Source organism: Oncorhynchus gorbuscha, linkage group LG13 (genome assembly GCF_021184085.1).
Source record: "Oncorhynchus gorbuscha isolate QuinsamMale2020 ecotype Even-year linkage group LG13, OgorEven_v1.0, whole genome shotgun sequence".
In the NCBI taxonomy this organism is placed as follows: domain Eukaryota; kingdom Metazoa; phylum Chordata; class Actinopteri; order Salmoniformes; family Salmonidae; genus Oncorhynchus; species Oncorhynchus gorbuscha.
In genome coordinates, this window is record NC_060185.1 from 93,266,930 (window position 1) to 93,294,815 (window position 27,886).

General features: G+C 41.8%; 5 protein-coding genes across 9 annotated transcripts in view; 1 reads left to right on the forward strand and 4 right to left on the reverse strand.

The window, feature by feature from the left end:
• LOC123993725 (shootin-1-like) overlaps window positions 1-11,622 on the reverse strand; it is a 28,521-nt gene extending 16,899 nt beyond the window's left edge. For 2 of the 4 annotated variants that reach the window (XM_046296153.1, XM_046296152.1), the window contains exons 1-2: window positions 11,351-11,622; window positions 5,154-5,214 (exon numbers count right to left, since the gene is read on the reverse strand). In XM_046296153.1, the coding sequence (XP_046152109.1) occupies window positions 5,154-5,214; window positions 11,351-11,428 (139 nt within the window). In that variant the 5' untranslated portion in view covers window positions 11,429-11,622. Of the gene's footprint in view, window positions 1-1,272; window positions 1,718-4,833; window positions 4,892-5,153; window positions 5,215-11,350 lie in introns of those variants that run through there. The other 2 variants (XM_046296154.1, XM_046296155.1) reach the window with 2 other exon arrangements.
• Window positions 11,623-12,007: 385 nt separating this feature from the next.
• LOC123994195 (transmembrane protein 216-like) lies at window positions 12,008-17,994 on the reverse strand. Of its 2 annotated transcripts, XM_046296727.1 has the most exons (6): window positions 17,950-17,994; window positions 17,570-17,583; window positions 14,830-14,923; window positions 14,594-14,686; window positions 14,020-14,221; window positions 12,008-12,503 (listed from the first exon to the last, which is right to left on the reverse strand). In XM_046296727.1, exons 1-6 carry the CDS (start codon window positions 17,960-17,962, stop codon window positions 12,488-12,490), a joined length of 432 nt encoding a protein of 143 aa, XP_046152683.1. In that variant the 5' UTR covers window positions 17,963-17,994; the 3' UTR covers window positions 12,008-12,487. The 2 variants fall into 2 exon arrangements, with proteins under 2 accessions (XP_046152683.1, XP_046152682.1); XM_046296726.1 differs by lacking the exons at window positions 17,570-17,583; window positions 17,950-17,994 and having other exon boundaries at window positions 14,830-16,640.
• A 1,488-nt stretch (window positions 17,995-19,482) lies between these two features.
• On the reverse strand, window positions 19,483-22,935 carry LOC123994196 (matrin-3-like). Its single transcript, XM_046296728.1, has 8 exons — window positions 22,762-22,935; window positions 22,439-22,514; window positions 22,275-22,318; window positions 21,894-22,037; window positions 21,650-21,780; window positions 21,028-21,434; window positions 20,394-20,515; window positions 19,483-20,096 (listed from the first exon to the last, which is right to left on the reverse strand). Exons 1-8 carry the CDS (start codon window positions 22,807-22,809, stop codon window positions 20,064-20,066), a joined length of 1,005 nt encoding a protein of 334 aa, XP_046152684.1. The 5' UTR covers window positions 22,810-22,935; the 3' UTR covers window positions 19,483-20,063.
• A 326-nt stretch (window positions 22,936-23,261) lies between these two features.
• On the reverse strand, window positions 23,262-25,459 carry LOC123994197 (matrin-3-like). The gene is made up of 6 exons (XM_046296729.1): window positions 25,451-25,459; window positions 25,248-25,364; window positions 24,876-25,007; window positions 24,468-24,593; window positions 24,268-24,392; window positions 23,262-24,060 (listed from the first exon to the last, which is right to left on the reverse strand). Exons 2-6 carry the CDS (start codon window positions 25,260-25,262, stop codon window positions 23,481-23,483), a joined length of 978 nt encoding a protein of 325 aa, XP_046152685.1. The 5' UTR covers window positions 25,263-25,364; window positions 25,451-25,459; the 3' UTR covers window positions 23,262-23,480.
• A 399-nt stretch (window positions 25,460-25,858) lies between these two features.
• LOC123993727 (polyadenylate-binding protein-interacting protein 2-like) lies at window positions 25,859-27,886 on the forward strand. Its single transcript, XM_046296156.1, has 3 exons — window positions 25,859-26,001; window positions 26,158-26,334; window positions 27,117-27,886. The coding sequence occupies exons 1-3, from the start codon at window positions 25,945-25,947 to the stop codon at window positions 27,171-27,173; spliced, it is 291 nt and encodes a 96-aa protein (XP_046152112.1). The 5' UTR covers window positions 25,859-25,944; the 3' UTR covers window positions 27,174-27,886.

Here is a 27,886-nt window from a genome sequence, read left to right on the forward strand (position 1 = left end):
TCCCCTAAACCTACAATACTCACTACACATAGAACACCCACAACACCCACTACACCTAGAACAACCACAACACCCCCAACAACACCTACAACGCTCACTACACCTAGAACACCCACAACACCCCCAACACCCACTACACCCCCAATAACACCTACAACACTCACTACACCTAGAACACCCCAACACCCCCAACACCCACTACACCCCCAATAACACCTACAACACTCACTACACCTAGAACAACACCCCCAACACCCACTACACCCCCAATAACACCTACAACACTCACTATACCTAGAACACCCACAACACCCCCAACACCCACTACACCCCCAACACCTACAACACCCACTACACCCCCAACAACACCTACAACACCCACTACACCCCCAACAACACCTACAACACTCACTACACCTAGAACAACCACAACACCCACTACACCCCCAACAACAACTACTACACCTACAACACCCACTACATCCCCTAAACATACAATACTCACTACACCTAGAACACCCACAACCCACTACACCCCCAACAACACCTACAACACCCACTACATCCCCTAAACCTACAATACTCACTACACCTAGAACAACCACAACACCCCCAACACACACTACAACCCCAATAACACCTACAACACCCACTACATCCCCTAAACCTACAATACTCACTACACCTAGAACAACCACAACACCCCCAACACCCACTACAACCCCAATAACACCTACTACACCTACAACACCCACTACATCCCCTAAACCTACAATACTCACTACACCTAGAACACCCACTACACCCCCAATAACACCTACAACACCCACTACATCCCCTAAACCTACAATACTCACTACACCTAGAACAACCACAACACCCCCAACACCCCCAACAACACCTACAACACCCACTACACCCCCAAAAGCCACTACACCCACAACAGCCACTACACCCCCAACAACACCTACAACACCCCCAAAAGCCACTACACCCACAACAGCCACTACACCCACTACACCCCCAAAAGCCACTACACCCACTACACCTACAACAGCCACTACACCCACAACAGCCACTACACCCCCAAAAGCCACTACACCCACAAAATCCACTACACCCATAACACCCACAACACCCAGATAGCCATCATTTGTAAATTATTGATATGCTACCCAACCAATGTTCCCTCTAAACTGCTTGTGTGCAGGACTGCAGTGCAGAATACATTTCAGCCAGAGCAGAGAAGCACGAGATGAAGCTTCACTCAACTTTCTACTGTTTCCCCTATTAATGAACAATATCGACGTTTCCCTCTTCTGTGGGAATTGTGATCGAATCAACGCAGTGTTAAGCTACTTTCAATGCAACATTCTGAAACAGAGCGCATTGGAGTGCGATTCTATTGCATTGACAGGCACGACCCCTACTCTACCAGACCGGTGCGCCATATCCAATCAGAGCTGCATTATCCTTATACTGTATGCAAATAAGACCATTTCCATGTATGAATCTGTGCCATTCACTTCGAACTGGACAATGTTGAGGCTATACAGTATGTGCGGTTGTGAGAAGATGCGCTTGTTTTGAGATCAAAGTGAGAGCTGCATGTAGCCACGTGTGCACATTTTGTTAATATCTTTTGCTAGTTAGCGAGGTATTATCCCAGTTATAGCTAATTTCTAGTCGGCAATGGGGGAGTGGTTGCTTCCTTCAAGAGCACAAAACGTATTTCTAGCCATCTTTGAAAAACGAGTCAGGTAAAAGCTTTTTTTCCCCTTTTTTAAAGGGGGAGTGTTGTATTTTCAGACGAGTAGCCAATAGGCAGAGGGTAGCTTCATTTGTCTGATTCCCTGTTGTAATGTATGGGAATAATTATATTTTGTTTTTTTGCATCATACCAACACAACATTTTCAGTCACCTCCTTGTCTGAAGGACAAGCTGATAAGCCCTGCATGTTTTTTTCAAAAGTCTCATGGAATGTAGGCCAGCATTGAACACCACACATTAGCTGCTACTGCAGGCTGGAATGATAGAACAGCTATTTCCATGTTTTAATGTTATGGGATGTATTTTTCTCCATTGTTTTTGATGGTAGGCCACTCTGATAGAACTGCATTATGATCAAATAGCCACAGTTATAACTGTAACTTAAAGAGGGTACAGACTCAGTGTTCACAATAAACACGCGCCAAAAAAATTGCACAGAATTCTTCACAACGTTCAAGTTTGTGCTCAGCAGACCTGATATTTGCTCAGTGTTGAAAAAAAATGAGAGGGAACATTGGTCCCTACGCATCGTAGTTGATAGAGTGTATACTACTACAGTACATCTGGCACCTCAAGGGAGAATCTGGTTTCATCTGTTTCATCAATCCAACTCGGGATACAACAGCCTACCTAGGCTGCTAAAGTCCCCCTGTCCTCTGTGTTCTGCCCGAAGCAGCCACTGTGTTTAGTCATGTGCTATATTGTTCCGTTGCAGCGAAAAAACACAACATGTTAATGCTAATATTCAACATGTTAATGCTAATATTCAACATGTTAATGCTAATATTCAACATGTTAATGCTAATATTCAACATGTTAATGCTAATATTCAACATGTTAATGCTAATATTCAACATGTTAATGCTAATATTCAACATGTTAATGCTAATATTCAACATGTTAATGCTAATATTCAACATGTTAATGCTAATATTCAACATGTTAATGCTAATATTCAACATGTTAATGCTAATATTCAACATGTTAATGCTTATTCATTCACTTCCTTTAATGCCTTCTGAACACACATGCCTCTGCATATTATCCCCAGCTTGATTTATAACATTTTTACAAAGCAGTAGGTCGATCCTAACCCTGGCGTCTGACACTGAGCATGCATGAGTCCCTGAGAATTCTGGGAAAGGGGATAGGTGATTCTGCTTGTTATCACGCTCAGGAGCAGTAGGAAAGTTCTGCAACACACACACACACATGATGACAGGCTGATCTCTATAGCTGTCCCACGGTTAAACTACTCCTCTCTGACTCCCTGGATAGCGGATCTCCACATGAGACTAGTGGAAGAGCAGAGCTGGAGGGGCTGTGTGTCTGTATTGTGGTAGAGATTCTAGGTCAATAACTGCTCTATGCTCAATGCTCCTTGAGCTGAATGTTGCCTCCAAAAAAACCTGCCCTTTAACATGTTGTCATATACTCTGTAGAGGAGCGCTGAGGAAGGCAGTGTCTGTGTACCAAAATGACACCCTATTCCTTACATGGCGCACTACGTTTCACCAGGGTGTCATTTGGGATACAGACAGTGACTTACTCAGAGCTCCTCTACAGAGGCAGCAGAATATTATCCTAGACACCAAGCATTTATCGCTGTCAGGAGGGAGAGGCGCTAAGCTAGGCTAATCAGCAGGGATTGCAGAGTCATGCTGGCTCGCTGCGTCAAATGCTGCAGGCCTGAGTCAGCGATGTGGTCTTGGAAGTACTATTGTTGTTTGAATGTAATCAGCCATCTTCTGGTCCTAGCAAAGCAAATAGTTTATAGCCTATAATTACAGGATTTCAGTAATATTTAAAATAAGCTATCTTCATTTTCAGAGATTATATAGCTAATGGTAATTGTATGATAAATTGTAGTTGGTCATACATACTAATATATCTTGTTTTAAGTGCATGTCAACTTGAATTTATATTTTAAAAGCTTATGTCCCTATATTGACTAGAGTATAATGTACCTATAAAATATACAGTATCACTCTGAATGAAAGAACACAATAGAATAGATGCCAGACTGGAACACAGGAGCAGCCCCTCTCTTTCTCTAGTAATGAATCATTCATAATTGAGGATTTGAATAATGCAGTGAAATAGCACGAGGTGTTGGCAGGGTGACTGTGGTTCAGATCAGCGAGATGAATGAATGCCGACCACAGCAGAGGACGGAGGAGAGACACAGTCCCCTGATTATAATAAGACCTGGTAATAACACGTTATTTTGCCCTAGCTGAAGACTCCTATGGAGTCTAGGAGTCTACAGTCATAATTCAGAGCAACCTGTCTTTAACTATCTATTGTTTAGGTTGAAGGCCAGCAAACAAAATAGGCTACCTCTCTGTTTAAAGATTGCCTGTCTGGGAAGATGAAACTGGTCAGCAGAATTGGTTCCAGTTTGGTTGAGGAGAGTGTCACACATATAACTTTATTAGGTTATGTAAGAAAAATGATTTCATGCTGCACTTCAAAAGGTAAAAACTTCTTACACTATTTACCGATCCTACGAGAATCAAGCAGGAGCATTTCAGAAACTGGACTTGTAACGATACAGCCAACCATCTGAATGAAATGCTGATGACACAACCTATAATTCAACATTCCCAAAGACAGCTAACTGAGAGCTGTGAGAAAGTAGCACAACAACACTGTCATACTAATGCAACACTGTCATACTAATGCAACACTGTCATACTAATGCAACACTGTCATACTAATGCAACACTGTCATACTAATGCAACACTGTCATACTAATGCAACACTGTCATACTAATGCAACACTGTCATACTAATGCAACACTGTCATACTAATGCAACACTGTCACACTAATGCAACACTGTCACACTAATGCAACACTGTCATACTAATGCAACACTGTCATACTAATGCAACACTGTCATACTAATGCAACACTGTCACACTAATGCAACACTGTCACACTAATGCAACACTGTCATACTAATGCAACACTGTCATACTAATGCAACACTGAATGTTAAACCTACAGTATACTGGAGCTGTGAATGTTGAATATTGACTGATTATTGTCTTTCTTACCTTGCATAATGAAAACAGACTCCAGCACTCAACCCTGTAACCTTGTTCCTTATCAAATCAATTGTTAATGGAGCTACTGTAGTATTTTATTACATGTTGCTAGGAAGAACTGGGCAGGGTTGCCAAAACACAAATCCATGACTATGGTTGGCCGAAGGTCTGAGTAGTCATGGAAACTGAGATACCTTCTTACACCGACCCATTCAGGAGCCAGTTTGGAGAGGCGGTCATCACCAGAGGAGTGTGTAGAGAGGTGTGAGGAAAGGTAATGAGTGTAACAGTAGTGTAAAATGTGTGGTGGGTCAGTGTCTGGAACTCACCTCTCTTGATGTGTTTCAGCTGGCTCTCTGTTTCATCTCTGTCTTTAGTCAGTTTCATGCACTGAGGAAACAGGAAGGAATGGGTTCACGTTCTACAATACAATCATATGCAGGCCACAGTCACCACTTAACAAACACAAATAGATCTCCATTCACAATCCGTTTAAGTATAGTTAATTGACTACAGTAATCCCATAGGCCTTCATTGTTATAGGGTGTGAAGGATAGGACACTGGACTCACGACACTGACCTTCTGTCAACACACTGTCTCTATCTGTCACAGAATTTCAGTCTGTCGCAGACCCTCACAAACTTTTACAGATGAACCATTGAGAGCATCCTGTCAGGCTGTATCACCGTTTGGTACAGCAAATGCCCTGTCCGCAACCGCAGGGCTCTCCATGAGGTTGGTGGGGTCAGCCCAACGCATCACCGGGGGCACACCTCCTGACCTTCAGGACATCTACAGCACCCGGTGTCACAGAAAGGCCAAGAAGATCCTCAAGGACCTCAGCCACCCAAGCCACGGCCTGTTCACCCCGCTATCCTCCAGAAGGCGAGGTCAGTACAGGTGCATCAAAGCTGGGACTGAGAGACTGAAAACCAGCTTCTATCTCAAGGCCATCAGACTAAATAGTCACCACTAGCCAACCTCTCCCAAGTACTCTGCCCTAAACTTTAGCCACTGTCACTAGCCGACTACCACCCATCTACTCAACCCTGCACCTTAGAGGCTGCTGCTTATGCACATAGACCTGGAACACTGGTCATTTTAATAATGGAACACTGGTCATTTTAATAATGGAACACTGGTCTATTTAATAATGGAACACTGGTCTATTTAATAATGGAACACTTGACACTTTGATAATGTTTACATACTGTTTTACCCATTTAATTTATATATATGCTGTATTCTTGTCAAGGCCATCCTATTTAGCTATTGCTGTACATATACTATTCTATCCTATGTATTCTATATTTTACATATTCTATCCAAATACAGTCCATAATGTCTATGCATCCCATTATATATATATATATATATATATATATATATATATATATATATATATATATATATATATATATATATATTTATATATATACACACAATACCAGTCAGTGAAAGTTTCTTCAAGTGCAGTCGCAAAAACAATCAAGTGCTATGATGAAACTGGCTCTCATGAGGGCCGCCACATGAAAGGAAGACCCAGACTTACCTCTGCTGCAGAGGATAAGTTCATTACAGTTGCCAGCCTCCGAAATTGCAACCCAAATAAATGCTTCACAGAGTTCAAGTAACAGACACATCTCAACATCAACTGTTCAGAAGAGACTGCATGAGATCAGGCCTTCATGGTTGAATTGCTGCAAAGAACCCACTACTAAAGGACACCAATAAGAAGAAGAGACTTGCTTGGGCCAAGAAACACAAGTAATGGATATTAGACTGGTGGAAATCTGTCCTTTTGGTCTGATGAGTCCAAATTTGAGATTTTTGGTTCCAACCGCCGTGTCTTTGTGAGACACCGAGTAGGAGAAAAGATTATCTCCGCATGTGTGGTTCCCACCGTGAAGCACGGAGGAGGTGTGATGGTTTTGGTGGCCTTCTCTGGTGGCACTGTCTGTGATTTATTTAGAATTCAAGGCACACTTAACCAGCATGCCTACAACAGCATTCTGCAGCTGTCACGACTTCCGCCAAAGTCGGTCCCTCTCCTTGTTCGGGCGGTGTTCGGCGGTCGACGTCACCAACCTTCTTTTCGTCACTGATCCATTTTTCATTTTCCATTAGTTTTGTCCTGTCTTCCTTCACACCTGGTTCCAATCCCATCAATTACATGTTGTATATTTAACCCTCTGTTTCCCCTCATGTCCTGGTCGGAGATTGTTTGATTGTATGTTTGTGTATTATGTGTTGGTGTGCGACGGGTTTTGTACACACTTTTTATTATTTTGTCATTTGGGTTTTGGAGTTTTGTGAAGCACTGATTAAACAACTCCATTTATACCAAGTTCGATTCTCCTGCCCCTGACTTCCCTGCCACCAACACGAAACCATTACAGCAGCGATACGCCATTTAATCTGGTTTGCGCTTAGTGGGACTATAATTTGTTTTTCAACAGGACAATGACCCAAAACACACCTCCAGGCTGTGTAAGGGCTATTTGACCAAGGAGAGTGTTGCATCAGAGAGAGTGCTGCATCAGATGACCTGGCCTCCACAATCATCCTACCTCAACCAAATTGAGATGGTTTGGGATGAGTTGAAACTCAGAGTGAAGGAAAAGCAGCCAATAAGTGCTCATCATATGTGGGAACTCCTTCAAGATCGATGGAATAACATTCCCTGTGAAGCTGGTTGAGCAAATGCAAAGACTGTCATCAAGGCAAAGAGTGGCTACTTTGAAGAATCTCAAATATAAAAAAAATATTTGGATTTGTTTGACACTTTTTCAGTTGCTACATGATTCCATATGTGTTATTTCATAGTTTTGATATCTTCACTTTCATTCTACAATGTAGAAAATAGTCAAAATAAAGAAAAACCCTTGAATGAGTAGGTGTGTACAAACGTTTAAATGGTACTGTATACAGTGCCTTGCGAAAGTATTCGGCCCCCTTAAACTTTGCGACCTTTTGCCACATTTCAGGCTTCAAACATAAAGATATAAAACTGTATTTTTTTGTGAAGAATCAACGACAAGTGGGACACAATCATGAAGTGGAACGACATTTATTGGATATTTCAAACTTTTTTAACAAATCAAAAACTGACAAATTGGGCGTGCAAAATTATTCAGCCCCATTACTTTCAGTGCAGCAAACTCTCTCCAGAAGTTCAGTGAGGATCTCTGAATGATCCAATGTTGACCTAAATGACTAATGATGATAAATACAATCCACCTGTGTGTAATCAAGTCTCCGTATAAATGCACCTGCACTGTGATAGTCTCAGAGGTCCGTTAAAAGCGCAGAGAGCATCATGAAGAACAAGGAACACACCAGGCAGGTCCGAGTTACTGTTGTGAAGAAGTTTAAAGCCGGATTTGGATACAAAAAGATTTCCCAAGCTTTAAACATCCCAAGGAGCACTGTGCAAGCGATAATATTGAAATGGAAGGAGTATCAGACCACTGCAAATCTACCAAGACCTGGCCGTTCCTATAAACTTTCAGCTCATACAAGGAGAAGACTGATCAGAGATGCAGCCAAGAGGCCCATGATCACTGGATGAACTGCAGAGATCTACAGCTGAGGTGGGAGACTCTGTCCATAGGACAACAATCAGTCGTATATTGCACAAATCTGGCCTTTATGGAAGAGTGGCAAGAAGAAAGCCATTTCTTAAAGATATCCATAAAAAGTGTTGTTTAAAGTTTGCCACAAGCCACCTGGGAGACACACCAAACATGTGGAAGAAGGTGCTCTGGTCAGATGAAACCAAAATTGAACTTTTTGGCAACAATGCAAAACGTTATGTTTGGCGGAAAAGCAACACAGCGCATCACCCTGAACACACCATCCCCACTGTCAAACATGGTGGTGGCAGCATCATGGTTTGGGCCTGCTTTTCTTCAGCAGGGACAGGGAAGATGGTTAAAATTGATGGGAAGATGGATGGAGCCAAATACAGGACCATTCTGGAAGACCTGAGACTGGGACAGAGATTTGTCTTCCAACAAGACAATGATCCAAAACATAAAGCAAAATCTACAATGGAATGGTTCAAAAATAAACATATCCAGGTGTTAGAATGGCCAAGTCAAACTCCAGACCTGAATCCAATCGAGAATCTGTGGAAAGAACTGAAAACTGCTGTTCACAAATGCTCTCCATCCAACCTCACTGAGCTCGAGCTGTTTTGCAAGGAGGAATGTGAAAAAATTCAGTCTCTCGATGTGCAAAACTGATAGAGACATACCCCAAGCGACTTACAGCTGTAATCGCAGCAAAAGGTGGCGCTACAAAGTATTAACTTAAGGGGGCTGAATAATTTTGCACGCCCAATTTTTCAGTTTTTGATTTGTTAAAAAAGTTTGAAATATCCAATAAATGTCGTTTCACTTCATGATTGTGTCCCACTTGTTGTTGATTCTTCACAAAAAAAATACAGTTTTATATCTTTATGTTTGAAGCCTGAAATGTGGCAAAAGGTCGCAAAGTTCAAGGGGGCCGAATACTTTCGCAAGGCACTGTATATACACACACACTGCATTTGGAAAGTATTCAGACCACCTTGACTTTTCCACGTTGTTACATTACTGCCTTATTCTAAAATTGATTTAAAAAAATGTTTCCCTCAATCTACACACAATACCCCATAATGACAAAGCAAAAACAGGTTTATAGAAATGTTTGCAAATTTATGAAAAATAAAAACAGAAATACCTTATTTACATAAGTATTCAGACCCTTTGCTATGAGACTCAAAATTGAGCTCAGGTGCATCCTGTTTCCATTGATCATCCTTGAGATGTTTCTACAACTTGGAGTCCACCTGTGGTAAATTCAATTGATTGGACATGATTTGGAAAGGCACATACCTGTCTATATAAGGTCCCGCAGTTAGCAGTGCATGTCATAGCAAAAACCAAGCCATGAGGTCAAAGGAATTGTCCGTAGAGCTCAGAGACAGGATTGTGTCGAGGCACAGATCTGGGGAAGCGTACCAAAGAATGTCTGCAGCATTGAAGGTCTCCAAGAACACAGTGGCCTCCAGAGATGGGACAATCTTCCAGAAGAACAACCATCTCTGCAGCACTCCACCAATCAGTTCTTTATGGTAGAGTGTCCAGACGGAAGCCAGTCCTCAGTAAAAGGCACATGACAGCCCGCTTGGAGTTTGCCAAAAGGCACCGAAAGAACTCTCAGACCATGAGAAACAAGATTATCTGGTCTGATGAAACCAAGATTGAACTCTTTGGTCTGAATGCCAAGCGTCACATCTTCAGGAAACCTGGCACCATTCCTAAGGTGAAACATAGTGGTGGCAGCATCATGCTGTGGGGATGTTAATCAGCGGCAGGGACTGGGAGACTAGTCAGGATCGAGGGATAGATGAATGGAGCAAAGTCCAGCGAGATCCTTGATGAAAACCTGCTCCAGAGCGCTCAGGATCTCAGACTGTGGCGAAGGTTTACCTTCCAACAGGACAACAACCCTAAGCACACAGCCAAGACAACACAGGAGTGGCTTTGAGAAAAGTATCTGAATGTCCTTGAGTGGCCCAGCCAGAGCCCGGACTTGAACCCGATCGAACTTCTCTGGAGAGACTTGAAAATAGCTGTGCAGTGATGCTCCCCATCCAACCTGACAGAGCTTGAGAGGATTGAGAGGAGAAGAATGGGAGAAACTCCCCAAATACAGGTGTGTCAAGCTTGTAGCATCATACCCAAGAAGGCTTTAATCACTGCTAAAGGTGTTTCAACAAAGTACTGAGTAAAGTATCTCAATACTTACGTATATTTGATATCGGTTCTTTATATTTAATACATTTGCAAAAATGTCTAAAAACCTGTTTGTTTTTTTGCTTTGTGATTATGGGTTATTGTGTTTTGATTGATGAGGGAACTTTTTTTTAAAATGGTGTTGACTAGCATACTGTTAAAGGAAGTGGCCCACAGATTTTATACTTTTATTATTATTATTTTTACAGTAGTATCACCCCTGTTTTAAATAGGCCCATTGTGTAATCATGCTTCAATTAACATTTTCTTTATTGATATTTTTTTAAAAATGCTAAGGTTTAAATAAGAAATAGGACAGGCCTACTTGGTGGGACCCTCATTTATAGTGCATAGGATTGCATTTGTAGAAACAACTAATTAGGTAGTTATAGAAACAAACAAAAAAATTACCTATAAAATATAATATGATGCTCCCAATTACCAAGCATCTAATCTGGTTTGTTCAACTGAGATCCAATCATTATTTTAGGGTGTCCAGCTAAGGACCCCAAACAAATCTAGCTAACAAAATCTTGCCGACACCGGGTTTTCCTAGAGGAGCGAGATTTTGGGAGGGGTCGGCCCTTTGATTTGTCTCAGCATAGTTTACGTACAACGAAGAAGCCAAACATTTCCATTGAAAAATAAGAACGTGTCACCTTGATCTCGTTCCGACTACTATGTTACTTCTGTAATCTTGGAAAAATGTCTCAGATACACGTAACGGGAGAGCATCTATTACCTGCATTTTCTGCGTATCCCTCGCCTCTTCCCCACATCCCTCCATCTGCACCAGTCCGGATGATGAAGACTGTAGCATTATTCACCCCGGCCGATAACTAATCTAATATCTTGGCCTGTATAATATCCTATTATAGAAAGAAAATAACTTAGCTACTTCTAGCAACAACTGGCAAATCCACTGATACACCTTAGAAATAAATAGCATTTTATGTCTATATGGGATGGATGACTGCTACCGCTATTCAGGCACACTGGATCCTTTCGCTGACAGCATCGCCCCCCCCCCCCCCTCCCGTCCCCCCGTCCGCCCCTCCCGTCCCCCCCATACAGGGTTGATTGCGCATGCATCCTTATGTCGTATTCGTCCACATTTGCTGATGAACATAAAAGCTTCACCCCATCAGATTGATTGTGCATTGTAATTAGGGATAAACTTTTTATTCAATGTCTTCAACTGTTAAATGTAAAACATATGATAATAATAACTGCCCGTCTCTCCAGAGATTGACAAAAATGTATCAACGTTGCTTCAGAATGTTCAACAACACTGTTCTATGCTATTAGGATCTGGGTTTAACCACAGGCTGCTGGGGGGATTCAGCAAATCAGGAATATAAATTACTCAAGGAAAAAAGTCCTCTGGTGAATGAATGAATGAATGAGGAATTGTATTTATTACAGTAAATAATGAAATATAGTGCTCTGAATCAACAACAACAAAGATTGTACAAATACATTCCATTATCAGGCACAGCAGATGGAATAACCTCATAAGACAATCCTATTGGTGCTGCTAGTACCATACAACATTGACAGTTGATACAAAAACAGGTACAAAAAAAATAGATGTCATTTCATCATTACAAAAATATAAATATTTCGGCTATTAACAGACAATATAAAAACTACAACATGTGAGATTTAAACATGTTCACATAACAATCCTGTTGAAAACCCTTTCTTCTTTCCTCTTGAAACGATGTGGAACTTTGCATCATTCCTCTTGAAACGATGTGGAACATTGCAGCATTCCTCTTGAAACGATGTGGAACATTGCAGCATTCCTCTTGAAACGATGTGGAACATTGCAGCATTCCTCTTGAAACGATGTGGAACATTGCAGCATTCCTCTTCCTCAGTACACCTTTGACCTGACCAATCAAAATGGAGGAAAAACTGATGAGAATGAAACACTGAGCAGATCAGGACAAATCCAGCATTACTGATATAGGGCCTTTACAGTGAAACGCTACGCAAGGTCACATCCAGCATCACTGATATAGGACGTTTATAGTGAAACGCTACGCAAGGTCACATCCAGCATCACTGATATAGGACCTTTACAGTGAAATCCTACAGTGGCAAGGTCACATCCAGAATCACTGTTATAGGACGTTTATAGTGAAACGCTACGCAAGGTCACATCCAGCATCACTGTTATAGGACCTTTACAGTGAAACATTATGCAAGGTCACAGCTTAAGCGCAAAGCATAATACATTCATTGATCAATCATCAACAATTGTTGAGGCCTAAAACCAAGGAATCTACCCAGGCATGTCATGCCTAGCCTGGGTGCCAGTCTCTTTCTCCAGTAGGATAAACATGTCATGCCTAGCCTGGGTACCAGTTTGTTTCTGCTCTCTTGCCAACCCTATAAATGTAAATTGGCAATAGAATAGAAACAGACTGGTACCCAGGCTATGCCATATCATGTTTCTCCTACTGGAGCTGGAGAAAGCCTGGGTACCAGGTTATAGGTCATGTTTCTCCTACTGGAGAAAGAGACTGGTCGCCAGGCTAGGTCATATCATGTTTCTCCTACTGGAGCTGGAGAAAGCCTGGGTACCAGGTTATAGGTCATGTTTCTCCTACTGGAGAAAGAGACTGGTCCCCAGGCTAGGTCATATCATGTTTCTCCTACTGGAGCTGGAGAAAGCCTGGGTACCAGGTTATATGTCATGTTTCTCCTACTGGAGAAAGAGACTGGTCCCCAGGCTAGGTCATATCATGTTTCTCCTACTGGAGCTGGAGAAAGCCTGGGTACCAGGTTATAGGTCATGTTTCTCCTACTGGAGCTGGAGAAAGCCTGGGTACCAGGTTATAGGTCATGTTTCTCCTACTGGAGAAAGAGACTGGTCCCCAGGCTAGGTCATGTTTATTCTTGCTGGAGAAAGCCTGGGTACCAGGTTATAGGTCATGTTTCTCCTACTGGAGAAAGAGACTGGTCCCCAGGCTAGGTCATGTTTATTCTTGCTGGAGAAAGCCTGGGTACCAGGTTATAGGTCATGTTTCTCCTACTGGAGAAAGAGACTGGTCCCCAGGCTAGGTCATGTTTATTCTTGCTGGAGAAAGCCTGGGTACCAGGTTATAGGTCATGTTTCTCCTACTGGAGCTGGAGAAAGCCTGGGTACCAGGTTATAGGTCATGTTTCTCCTACTGGAGCTGGAGAAAGCCTGGGTACCAGGTTATATGTCATGTTTCTCCTACTGGAGAAAGAGACTGGTCCCCAGGCTAGGTCATGTTTATTCTTGCTGGAGAAAGCCTGGGTACCAGGTTATAGGTCATGTTTCTCCTACTGGAGAAAGAGACTGGTCCCCAGGCTAGGTCATGTTTATTCTTGCTGGAGAAAGCCTGGGTACCAGGTTATAGGTCATGTTTCTCCTACCTGGAGAAAGCAGATATGGACATGATTCCTAGCAGCATCTCCAGACTGTAGAAGCAGAGTAACACAGCATTAAGGATGAACTCCAGGCGCAGGACGAAGGTCTGCAGCATCAGGTAGTACACAGACAGCACTGTGCACGGCACCAGGACCAGCACACTCACTGACATGGCCAGAGAACGCTCTGTTAAGTTCCCCTTCCAACCTGGAACAAGTGTGGATGGAAAAAAATGTTAGCACATGATCATAAGGAAGGACATATAGCATAGTCCTACAGTAGGTGCCAAATAGAACTACCAGATGCCATTATGGCAATAACTATGACAAGTAATAAGCACACAATGTAGGCTACATAATATGAATATTCTTGTTTTAATGAACATGTATCATTCTACATCATGTGATGATGCAGAGACATCCCATCCCCAGCCCCATCCCCATCCCCAGCCCCATCCTCATCCCCAGCCCCAGCCCCATCCCATCCCCAGCCCCATCCCATCCCATCCCATCATTCTCCACCATGTGATGATGCAGAGACATACATCTAGTCCAGAATACAGCTTAACAATACACAAACCGTAAAATATTCGGAGGGACTCAAGGCCCAGGAAAACAAGTAGTAGCCCAGCATCCAACGTGAGACTTGCTGGTGGGTATGGTAACAACAATCCTGTATAAATACAAAGGGCACATTTAGAAATCTATCATTTTGCTTTTAGCCTTGACACTGGTTTGGCAAAACATCAGGCAGTGAGTGATCGATTAAACATGACTTTATGTCCCATTGTGTGACCATTTGAGTAGACTACAAACCTTTGTAAACAAACATCAGACCCTCAGCGAGGAAGTAGGCAGCAAAATACCAGCTGTTGAGGTAGAACAGGACCTGCAGTGGTGTGGAAGACAACTGAGATGTGTCGTTAAGGTCATACCGAAGACTTTCAAATGGTAGCCCGCTGGCAGATGATATAACCAAGGGTCTATGATATGAGTAGGCAGGGCAAACCCATTTTTGGTGATTTCTGGTAGCCTTTATCATCAAAATAAATCACAGCACATTCTTGGACTCACTCGGCAGTTTCCCCGTGAGTAAGTCCAATAACCATTGGAAATTCATGTTGAAAGTTCAATTTATATTCCTAAAACTTAAGTTGAAAATGATGCTGTTGCTGCTTCCTGTTGACAAAACATTTAGATCAAATAGCTCAATGTAAAAACACAGTGTCCAAATCAATAACCAACATGCAGAAACAGTTTGTAATATATTGAAAACCTAAACATAAAATGTACTGTCTACACATAAAACAATACTAATGTGAAACAATACTAATCATATTACTTGTATTTTTTAAATAAGCACCTTAGAAACTGCACACGCACCAAAAACCCTGTTGTTTTGAAAATAAATCACTCACATCGATTAGGGGGGGGTAAAATCTGTTAAAAACCACATTATTTTACTCACTGGTTAGACAACAACCTGCAGAAGTCAGTCAGCTACATTTTGATATGTGGGACACTAACAGAAAGAGAAACGCAACATTTGTCGGACCCTCCAATCGATTATCACGTTGAAATCAATAGTTTGAGAGGGGGGAGATGAGGTTGCATGTCCTGTTTAAACTAACACAGCTCAAAAACCACACGGAATCTGGGACGAATGTGTACATCACTGGTTACAGGACAATTTGTAGGAGACACCTAGCTACATTCTGAAGTGTTGCATTTTGATTCAAGTAGGTCGACAATGCGGTAAGCGTTTTTATTTTAGCACTTCCATCGATATCACATTGAAATGAATTGAATAAGGAGCAAATGTTTGCTGTGTATGCACTGTTTAAACAAACACTTTTCAAAGGCCACACGGAGTCTGAGAAAACATATTCACATCACTTGTAAAGAAGAGAATTTGTTGAAGACAGTCCTCAAAAATTCTAGAATGTCGGAAACCATTTTAATTTAAACCAATCACAGTGAGGTACTTATCTGTTACCCAGAAATGATTTGATATTGACATTAAAAGGGCTACATTGAACCTTTAAAAATGATAAGTGTTATAAAGTCCTGCAACAGACAGGCGCATATAACAAAATGAACGGTACCAACCCACATATATTAACCTGTTTAAAGCAATCGATTTAAATCTATTCGTGATGACAGTGAACTTTTATATTAGCATCACCAATCTGAAGAAAAAAGGACATTGTATCTCAACAGAAAAAAATGTACGTGTTGAAAATGTGAGCTTGTGTAATGTAGTAACATAAACCTTGGGGAAATTGGCATAAAGTAAAAATAATCAAATACAACAAAATAATTCAATACTTAAATTTAGGATGATGGTAAACCAAGCACACTCACAGTTTTTTACAACAATGACATCTGTGTCTTCCTACTTAACGATGGAGAGTTTAAAAATACACCTAAGCAAACTTTTACTGTGCTCTCTAGACTAGTAGTTCTCCAAATGGGGTATGCGGAGGTACTGCAAGAGCATGATAACAAAATATAAAGGTATACACTACTGTTCAAAGGTTTGGGGTCACTTAGAAATGCCCTTGTTTTTTTATTAAAGAAAATCACATTTTTGTACATTAAAATAACAAATTGATCAGAAATACAGTGTAGACATTGTTAATCTTTGTAAATTACTATTGTAGCTGGAAACGGCTGATTTTTTTAAATGGAATATCTACATAGGCGTACAGAGGCCCATTATCAGCAACCATCACTTCTGTGTTCCAATGGCACGTTGTGTTAGCTAATCCAAGTTTATAATTTTAAAATACAAATTTATCATTAGAAAACCCTTTTAAAATTATGTTAGCACTGCTGAACTGATGTGCTGATTGAAGCAATAAAACGAGCCTTCTTTAAACTAGTTGAGAATAAATGCACTGTAATTTTAAAACGTAATCCTTAGTTACTAAATGCATTTTTGGTATGGAATACCATTATATACTAATAAATTCTTGAAGAATAAAACTTATAAAGGCCTCATGAGGTTAGTTCAACTGTTTTACCCCATCAGAACCTAAAATTGCTTTATTTTTTAAATCTCTGTTCGTAACAGTATAAATGTAAACAAACACTGTATAGCCTCAAAACATTGATTACATTTCTCCAGGCCAATCCTTCAGCTTTCTACCAAAACAGTGCTTTCTTATTGTTTCAATTAAGGACTCCAGCTTTAAAAATGTTCCTTCCCAGAGCCTGAGACTTGGTTCAGCCAGCCATGCACTGCCGACGTCATTGTAAAACTCATTGAATGCTATTTATTTTATTTATTTTGATGTCACTTGGGTTATGAGAAACCCGACTCCTAGACTAGAGCTTCCATAGTGAGTGTGAAGCAGCCTGAACCGAAGCTTTGACGTCCCTAACCGTATGTCCCAAATCGGTACCCATAGGGCTCTGGTCAGCAGTAATGCACTATATAACGAATAAAGATGCAGACTAACGTTAGCTGTCACAGTAGCTAATGAAATAGCTGACGTTAACTAACTATTAAATGCAGCTTCTACATTACAACAACAACAAAAACAAAGGATACAATTGGATGTTTTCCTGCAAGAATGAGACAAATGAGCAGTTAAACAAGTCTTCTTCTAAATCCTCCCATTTCATATCAATTATGTACATGCTTACAGTGATGTTTTTCCAAAAATGTATGATTAGCAAGCTTGCTTAAACATTTAACATGTTGTCGCTGTTCGTGATTGAATGCTAGGTAGCTAACATTCTCTAGCTAGCTAAGTGGCTAGCCAGTTAGTAGACAACGTTACTTCTCCCATGCTAAAGCCTACTAAAAAGTAAATTATCTTGAAACTGATAGCGCAACTCATGTCCACGTTATGATTAAGCGATTAATAACCAGAGACATTTATCGTTCACAAGTTGTCTGCACATTTCTGAAAACTATTTCCCACTCACCAGACACCGCCATGTTTATTTACCATGGAGACAGACGCCCATAGAGATAGATAGAATTAACAACCAGTGAAGAACAAACACCATTATAAATACAACCCATATTTATGCTTATTTATTTTCCCTTGTGTACCCTTAACCATTTGTACATCGTTACAACACTGTATATATACACGTAATATTACATTTGTAATGTCTTGATTGTTTTGAAACTTCTGTATGTGTAATGTTTGCTGTTAATTTTTTATTGTTTATTTGACTTTTGTATATTATCTACCTCAAATGCTTTGGCAATGTGAACACATTTCCCATGGCAATAAAGCCCCTTGAAAATTGAAATAGAGTTGATAGAGAACTCTAATGGGCAGCGACAACGTCACCCAACGTCACCGCCTGTAGAGAAAAATACTGTGGTTACCTAGGTTACCCCCATTTGGCTCATAGCAACAACAAACAAACAAAAATATATATTTTCCAAACCCAATGTTCCTTGTTGTCTGTTTGTTTTAGTCGATTACACAGCTATATTTAAGAAAAGTACAACATGTTTAAATGACTTTTCAACAATTGTCTGCTCTTAAGCGTTCTCACTACTTAGAAAAGCGTCATATTGTAGGGCTTTCCTCATGCCCTTTTTCATGATGGCGCTAGCAACCAGAACATTAAGCTAGCCAATACCAACAACAAACACACGGACTGTACAGCTACAAGTAGTGAATGGAAACGGAGGACACTAAACAAGTTAAATGTATTTCCTGTGGTGAAATGTTTTCCACACACATAGCTACGTGTAGCCTACTTGGAGACCAGGTCCACACATTTCCTATTCTCCCAGGCTGAATACCCTGAAGCCACAGGGCTCTTCTCCCAGGCTGAATACCCTGAAAGCACAGGGCTCTTCTCCCAGGCTGAATACCCTGAAGCCACGGGGCTCTTCTCCCAGACTGGATACCCTGAAGCCACAGGGCTCTTCTCCCAGGCTGAATACCCTGAAGCCACAGGGCTCTTCTCCCAGGCTGGATACCCTGAAGCCACAGGGCTCTTCTCCCAGGCTGGATACCCTGAAGCCACAGGGCTCTTCTCCCAGGCTGGATACCCTGAAGCCACAGGGCTCTTCTCCCAGGCTGGATACCCTGAAGCCACGGGGCTCTTCTCCCAGGCTGGATACCCTGAAGCCACGGGGCTCTTCTCCCAGGCTGAATACCCTGAAGCCACGGGGCTCTTCTCCCAGGCTGGATACCCTGAAGCCACAGGGCTCTTCTCCCAGGCTGGATACCCTGAAGGCACAGGGCTCTTCTCCCAGGCTGGATACCCTGAAGCCACAGGGCTCTTCTCCAAGGCTGGATACCCTGAAGCCACAGGGCTCTTCTCCCAGGCTGGATACCCTGAAGCCACAGGGCTCTTCTCCCAGGCTGAATACCCTGAAGCAACAGGGCTCTTCTCGCAGGCTCTATTTCCCAAAGCTGTTGATGTACCTAGCAAGCTAGTCGCTAGCCAGCACTCCCATTAAGAAAATATTTACCAAATAACCTAAAGTAATAAGTAACAATATTTATTTTATTTAACTAGGCAAATCAGTTAAGAACAAATGCTTATCAAATCAAATGTTATTTGTCACATACACCTGGTTAGCAGTTTTCTATCCTAAATTATAATCCTGAACCTAGAGCAAACTAGAAGGCGGAGGAGATATTATCTTGCTTGAAGAATGTTAAATGACAAAAATGCAATAATTAAGCATGATTATTAACAATCTTTTAGAGAATGAAGTTCAATTTAACACAAATCTTGAAAACAAATTACATAGGAAAACCGAACAAACAATTCACATTACAGAAAGTAGATCTGAGCTATTTTAACACAAACATAACAATATATATATATATATAGGTAGGTAGGTGCTGAACATTTGTTCAGATTAACGTAATCTGCAATCTCATTTATTGTTCTAGGATGAGTTTCACAAAGAGCCTCTCATGGATGAGGTAAACCTGTGCCGTTCTTCTTGAGTGCAATATAAAGAAAAATCCAGATTCTCCCCCCTCCTCCGGAACACTTCCTGTTAAATTGGGCCTAAAACTGTCATCTTGTCAACTTCCTCCAGAGATGGACATCGTTTAGCTAGAGGCTGTGTCTTCACCTGAATGTTCCTGTGAGACAACAAATCATACAGCTCAGTAACCGTCCAGGTAAACATGTAACGTACACAGCAAATAACTGCACAGAAATGTTGGTTGAATAATGTAAAGAATAGATATCCGCGATCTATCCCCTCCATGATCCTACTTTCTCAAACCTGTGCACCTGTGACTTACATTATTTGGTAATAGGGTTACTATATAAAAGAGCAGTCGGCCAACCCTTGTTTCTACACTTATGGTAAAGAAGCATAGACAACTCAAGTGAGATGATTCTGAGGAGATTCAACAGGATTCTGGGTGCTTTACCATAAACTTCAGATAGTGACAGAGGCTGCTGCAGTGTTGGTTCCTAGCTTCGTCCTCATTGACATAGATGACTTGACACAGGTTGCAGAAGTAGCCAATGACAGGTTTAATGAATTCTCTTCCTGTAACAAACACATTAGAAAGCATAGTACTGTACTTCATAAAGACAATGCCTCTTTACTACGGTTCATTGCTGCACAACTTGGTAGTGTTTTCAAAGCAAACAAATTCAAATAGTTGTTTCAAGTGATGAAGTCTAAAAAGGTACTTTTGTTATTTTTCTTGAAAGGAGACATGACAGTAGCCTTGGGTGCCAGTCTTATTGTGCTCTCTTGCCTACTCCTTATAGAATTGTCATGCCATGGAGTTGACAAGAGCACAAACAGATCTGAGACCAGGCTATAGAAAGAGGTAACAGATATGAGACCAGGCTATAGAAAGAGACACCAGATCTGGGACCAGGCTATAGAAAGAGGTAACAGATGTGAGACCGGGCTATAGAAAGAGATACCAGATCTGAGACCAGGCTATAGAAAGAGAACAGATCTGAGACCAGGCTATAGAAAGAGATACCAGATCTGGGACCAAGCTACCATGAGTGCAGTGAGGCTATGAATCACATCCAAACACTTACCCACTGGGTTGTTGGCCTGGAACGATGACTCCATACCAGTCTTTATGGAATCTGGTCTCGTTTCCACATTATCCTCCATCTTGGTTTCTGCATTATCCTCGTTGCTACAGGCCTTCTCTTCCTCAGCAGCAGGGACAGGGGCATCCTTTTGGTCTTCACCGTTGGAGGATTGGTCAATATCCCCTTCAGACGCTTCTCTGTCCTCCTTGTCACAGTGTTGGGCTGGCTCGGAGCATACTTGTCGTGCCGTCTTCTCTTTTGTCTCCTCGTCCTTCTCTTTTGTCTCCTCGTCCTTAGCCGCTGACTTTGAGTGACTGCTGGTCCGTCCACTCCTTATCCTGCTACTGCTTCTAGTACTCATGTGATCCTTCTTCCGATCACTTTTAGAATCAGATTCAGGTTTCCACCTGACAAAATAAGAGAATTCCTTTTTAAGTCCAGACTTATATAAAGTTTAGAAACGTTTACCTTAAGATAGATAGGCAGAAATCACTGCACGTAAAATATGATCAGACGGGGATATTTTCTATCAGAAGAGACAAAGAAGCAGCAATTATCAGTGGTTCCCACAAGGGATGGGACGGAGTGTGTTACACGTCTGTTTAGCAGAGCAGACACCAACCCTGTTGTTAGTCTCTTGTATTTCTGAGACCGCAGGACGATCAACCTCTGGCCGTATAATTTACAGCCATCATAACGCAGCTCTCTTAAAGCCTTTGTCACATCAGAAGATCTCTCCATCTCAATGAAGCCCTGAGAGATTGATGAGAGAGAGACCAGGGTTACTGAAACAACAAATGTGATCAGACTTGTAGTACATCATGAGGATCGACTCCATTTTAGATTTCCTTCTGCGAGGAACATACCTCTTCACCATTGCGAAGGAGGAAATAGCGATGCACTCTCCCGAAGCCTTTAACAATCTTCAGGAAGTCACTATCTGTATAGAAGCCTCTGGGAAGGTTTTTGACGTAGATCACTCTACCAGGTGTCTGATCACGTCCTGAGGGCTGAAATAAAAATATATTTTACAGGTGTGGTTGTAACAACCTTATTGACAATAGTTAACTAAAGCTGCATTGAACCCCCTCAAAGCAGATCGTATATATGGTGTTAGACTGATATATTGCTTAAAACCAATCTTCCCCAGTTAGAAGATTGAATGAACAATTCTAAACAGATGACCAGTACTGACTCACAGAACACATCAGAAACAATGGTGAACAAAGATATATACATTTGCTCACTTTGCTCTTGGATCTGCTCTTGATCTCATCTGTTGACTGGTTATCTGCAATGTAAGATAAACATACAATCAATGACCTTCATAACAATGTTACTCTTTCTCTAAAAATGCTGAAGTTTGAATGGAATCTATGGTCGAGTTGCTAGGTGTTGAGTAATAAGTCACCTTGGTTATCACCCGAGGAATCCTCCTCCAGCTCATCCAACGTAATAAGATTCTCAAGGTCCTCTGGGAAATCAGGCTGAGGGGAACAAACATCAAAACATAACATTTAGGATTTACTGAAACACACAACACATATTAAACATGGCACCTTGTATTTTGCACTTTTGGAACTATGTTACTTGTCTTTTTTTCAATTTGACTCATTAAAATAGACGAACTACATGTTAAAGACCTGACAGATTATGTATAGATGAACTACATGTTAAAGACCTGACAGATTATGTATAGCTGAACTACATGTTAAAGACCGGCATATACTTTACCTCATCATCAACGTATGAAATATCTCCTTTCTGGTCCTCACCATCCATCTCTTTCCCCTGTTCTGACCCGGTCGCTGAGAGCTCTTTCCCCTGTTCTGACCCAGTCGCTGAGAGCTCTTTCCCCTGTTCTGACCCGGTCGCTGAGAACTCTTTCCCCTGTTCTGACCCGGTCGCTGAGAGCTCTTTCCCCTGTTCTGACCCGGTCGCTGAGAGCTCTTTCCCCTGTTCTGACCCGGTCGCTGAGAGCTCTTTCCCCTGTTCTGACCCGGTCGCTGAGAACTCTTTCCCCTGTTCTGACCCGGTAGCCGAGAGCTCTTTCCCCTGTTCTGACCCGGTAGCTGAGAACTCTTTCCCCTGTTCTGACCCGGTAGCTGAGAGCTCTTTCCCCTGTTCTGACCCGGTAGCCGAGAGCTCTTTCCCCTGTTCTGACCCGGTCGCTGAGAGCTCTTTCCCCTGTTCTGACCCGGTCGCTGAGAGCTCTTTCCCCTGTTCTGACCCGGTCGCTGAGAGCTCTTTCCCCTGTTCTGACCCGGTCGCTGAGAGCTCTTTCCCCTGTTCTGACCCGGTCGCTGAGAGCTCTTTCCCCTGTTCTGACACGGGAGCTGAGAGCTCTTTCCCCTGTTCTGACCCGGTAGCTGAGAGCTCTTCTGTAGGAGCATCATCTACAGTCCCAGAAGTTGCTTTCTGCCTGGGCTCACATAGGTCTTTAAACTCCTGGATTAAGTCCTCAGCACTCTCCTGCAGTTCATCTCGTTCCTCTCCCTCCCCCACCTCTCCCATGTCAGAGTTCTCCTCCCCATCCTCCCCATACACGGCCATCCCTCGATGTCACTGTCCATATCACAGGCCTCCATGGCTCCATCCTCCTGGCTGTCGTGGGTCGCAGTTTCTTGCTTGCTCTGGTCAATCGTGTCGACAGCCTTTTTGGACTTCTCCATCACAGTGGAGGACTGGGATGGGGTCTTATTCTTGGTGGGAGGTTGTGAGCGAGTGGATGAGGAAATGGGGGATACCTTCTCACTGGACACCCGCTCTTTAGTATGGGAGCGAAGGCTTCTGGGGGACCGACTGGAGCTCTGTTTGCTGGGGGACTTTGGCCTGTTTTTACCCCCACAGTTTGATTTCGCCCGTTCTTTGTGACGGTCGCTATCCCTCTCTCTACTCCTCCTCCTCTTTGAGGAGATTGGGGAATCTCTCCTGGGGCTGAGGGACCGCCTTCTGGGGCTTGGGGTTCTCTTTCTCTTCGATCTGTCTTCAGACTTCCTGCTCCTGTCTGAAGACTTCCTCTCAGACATGGTCCTGCATGATGTGATGAAAAAAAAAAAAGGTTTACAGACAACACTTTTATTTCCATGTTTTCTAGCTTTTAAAATGAACTATTTCTCCTTTAACACAGTGGTTATAACAGGGACACTGTTCTGACGGTCTGAACTCAGAAGCCATGATCAATGCATGTTCGCATGCAAAACAAAAGGTAATGGCACAACAGGGGGCGCATCAACTTACCGAAGTGTATTATACTCTGATGAGAAGCCAACTTTAATATGTATCTCATCTATTTTCAGGTGTTTGGATGTATGGTGTCCAACCAGCTTCTGTGCATCCAGTGCATTAGTCATTTCCACAAATGCCTAAGAGGACAGAATACACTGTAAGCAAATTGTAGTATACTATAACAAAGACCCCCCCCAAATGCTGTATAATACCTGCGTAGGTAAGAATAGAGAGTGCTCCACAGGTCCAAATCCTTCAGCGACGGCCAGTAACTCTCTCTTCCACGCGGCGGACTCTTTACCAGGAGGCACCGGGGAAAAACTCAACACCCGGGAACTCTATACGGACGTAAATTGATTTATTTAACTCAATGAATAATACTGTGTGTGTGTGGTTGTGTGTGTGTGTGGTTGTGTGTGTGTGGTTGTGTGTGTGTGTGTGTGTGTGTGTGTGTGTGTGTGTGTGTGTGTGTGTGTGTGTGTGTGTGTGTGTGTGTGTGTGTGTGTGTGTGTGTGTGTGTGTGTGGTTGTGTGTGTGGTTGTTTTAGGAAAAATCCTCAATTACCCTTTCAAACAAATGTAAACAAAAAAATGGTGTCAATTCATCTTGTAAAAATGTACCTGTAGGAAATTAAATGTTGATGAGACAGAGAAGGTGACTTGTCCTCCTTTCACCATCACTGGGTTACTGAGGTAGTATGTCACAATATCGGCGGCCTGGTCAGTTGAGCCCATCTCCACAAACGCCTGAAGCTGCAGCGTTACAAGAACCGTAAAAACATTATTACTAGAATGGATATCCCTATTGTAGTCAATGAGGCCATGGGATGGGTGGTCGATTCTACTTCTATACTTACAACATGATGACGATAAGATTTTCTCAATTATTATTCAGTCACTGCAAGACTTTTGACCCATTTCAGAGGAATTGAAAACACATATATTAGGTATTTTAATAGATGGCAGGATGAATAAAGCTCCTAGTCTTCTTACCAAAGTGGGGAACATGATGACTTTCACAACTTCCCCAAACGGTTTAATCAGGTCCTTCAAACCATCTTCGTTGAGACACCGGGCGGTAAATTTAGCACAAACCACTTTGCCACTCCCCTGGAAAATCAAGGCAAAGTAAACAGACAATGGGGGGGGGGGGGGGGGACGACCTAGATAGTAATAAACCAGAAGAACAACAATACCTTTGTAACCTTTGTTTGGCTCCAGGACACAACATGCGTCTTGGGAGTTGGGCTGAACATATCTAGTATGATGCAATGTTTTCATATACTATATTCCTGGCATGAATAGCAGGGTGCTGAAATGTTGCGCGATTTTTAACAAAAAGCTGCGAAAATTCGCAACTTCCCTAAGAGGTTTTAAAAGGTCGCTAAAATGTTAAATATGGGTTATCTGTATCGTTTTTTTGTTGGCAAGAAAAATATCAGATATCAGCCAAAAATGTAATATCGGTGCATCACTAATTCTCGCTACACAATAATTATTAGGCTACCATTTAGCCATCACTCATTCACTAGCCAACCATGCTACCATTTAACCATCGCTCATTCACTAGCCAACCATTATACCATTTAGCCATCGCTCATTCACTAGCCAACCATACTACCATTTAACCATCGCTCATTCACTAGCCAACCATGCTACCATTTAGCCATCGCTCATTCAATAGCAAACCATGCTACCATTTAGCAAATCGCTCAATGGTACTCTACTTATTCTGCCTATTGATCAGGTACTAGATTAGGTAGCTAGTTGATGTCATTTTTCATGCCTACACCACACACAAATAAATACCTATTTTTGTAATGCTAATGTATCGTTATTTATTTAATTTATAGTGTTACGAAGAGTTGGGTGTCTAAAGTATTTTTTTATGCTTTTCCCCCAGGTTGAGGAGGAGCTGTGGGAGGAGGAGTTCATTGAGCAGTGTTTCCAGGAGATGTTAGAGGAAGAGGAGAACGAATGGTTCATCCCAGCCAGAGATCTCCCTCCAACCCTCGGTCAGCTCCAGGACCAACTAAACCTACTGGTCCTCAGTGACACAGGCATCGTACACAGCCTGGCGGTAAATGTTTCAGAGTGGTTTTGTTTGTCCAGATTTGATGAAAGTTAAGTCTGAGGAAAGTAGCCATTTTAGTTGGCCTAGTCCTAGTTTCGCGTTAGCCTCGTAAATACCAGACTGATTACCACTGCGTGTAGGGAACCATTCATGTAAGCGTGCAGGATCAATCGGCTCGCCAGGCTAGTTTCGTGTGGCCATCCTTCCAAATCTGTTCTCATCAACTGGTGAAAAGCCTGTGTTTCTGAGGCTTTAAAAAAAAATATATATATATATATATATTTTTAACCTTTATTTAACTAGGCAAGTCAGTTAAGAACAAATTCTTATTTACAATGACGGCCTATCCCGGCCAAACCCGGATGACACTGGGCCGATTGTGGCCGCCCTGTAGGGACTCCCAATCACGGCCGGATGTAATACAGACTGAGGCTAGCCTAGGTCCCAGATATATATATGTGCTATCTTGTTCTAGTTTCAAGTTTTATTAGTCGTATGTACGGGATACACAAGGGATACACCGTCCAATGAAATGCTTACTTGCAGGTTCCTTGTCGACAATGCACCAACAATAAGAAATAATAAAAGATAAGAATACGAACAGAATGTAAATGGCTCAGTAGAATAGAATAAACATTTTAACATAAGTATAAAGTGTGATTTTTGTCAAGATGGCTCAGGCTGGAACATACTGTACAAATAGTCGGCCTATGACATCTCCATTTGTTTGGTTTGAATAATCTCTGTAAGCTTTGATTACATTTTCCCTCATGTTTTTTTCTCTTTAGATTAACAGCAATTTGAACCCTGAAGCACAAGAATTCGTACCAGGATTGAAGCACTGAGACTAGTCCTCTGATGAAGAAGTCATCTGTCCACACTGAAGCCGGCGTAGGAAGATCTGTTTGAGTTTTGTTAATCTGTTGCACTTAATGTGTTGCCAAAGTTTTCCAGCTAGCCCTGCATGTTTAACGTTTTGAATAATGTTGTGTATATAAATCATATGTTTTTTGTAACTCTTCTGCATGTAAAAACAGGGTAGGAGCCAGAAGACCATGTACTTTTATTTCCTTTTTGAATAATATAGGCCTATGTAGTTCTAACATACCTGCCCCATCAAATAATAATTTTCTGTTCAATCAAAATTAGTGGTTCATTTAAAAATCAAAAGACATTTTTCATTAGATCTTGGTTTGCATTATGAATTCCTTTTATTGAAATGCAGATTCTAAATAGTCCGTGTGGCCATTTGATTTATTGTTCAGCAGTCTTATGGCTTGTGGGTGAAAGCTGTTAAGGAGTCTTTTATTTTCATTGCTCCTCTACTTCCTGCCATTATCGTCCAGGTGCTTGATATCCTACTGCCATGCAGATGTTGACTTTAGATTTTTTTTAAATGCACATAAAATGGAAAACTGCTGTATAAAAATGTACCAAAAGTATTGCACAAATATACAACAAAAAAACATATATATATTTTTTTAAGTATTTGAAAATAAATATTGATGGACTCTATATTTGTGATTTCACCAAAAAATAAACATGGGTGCCTCATAAA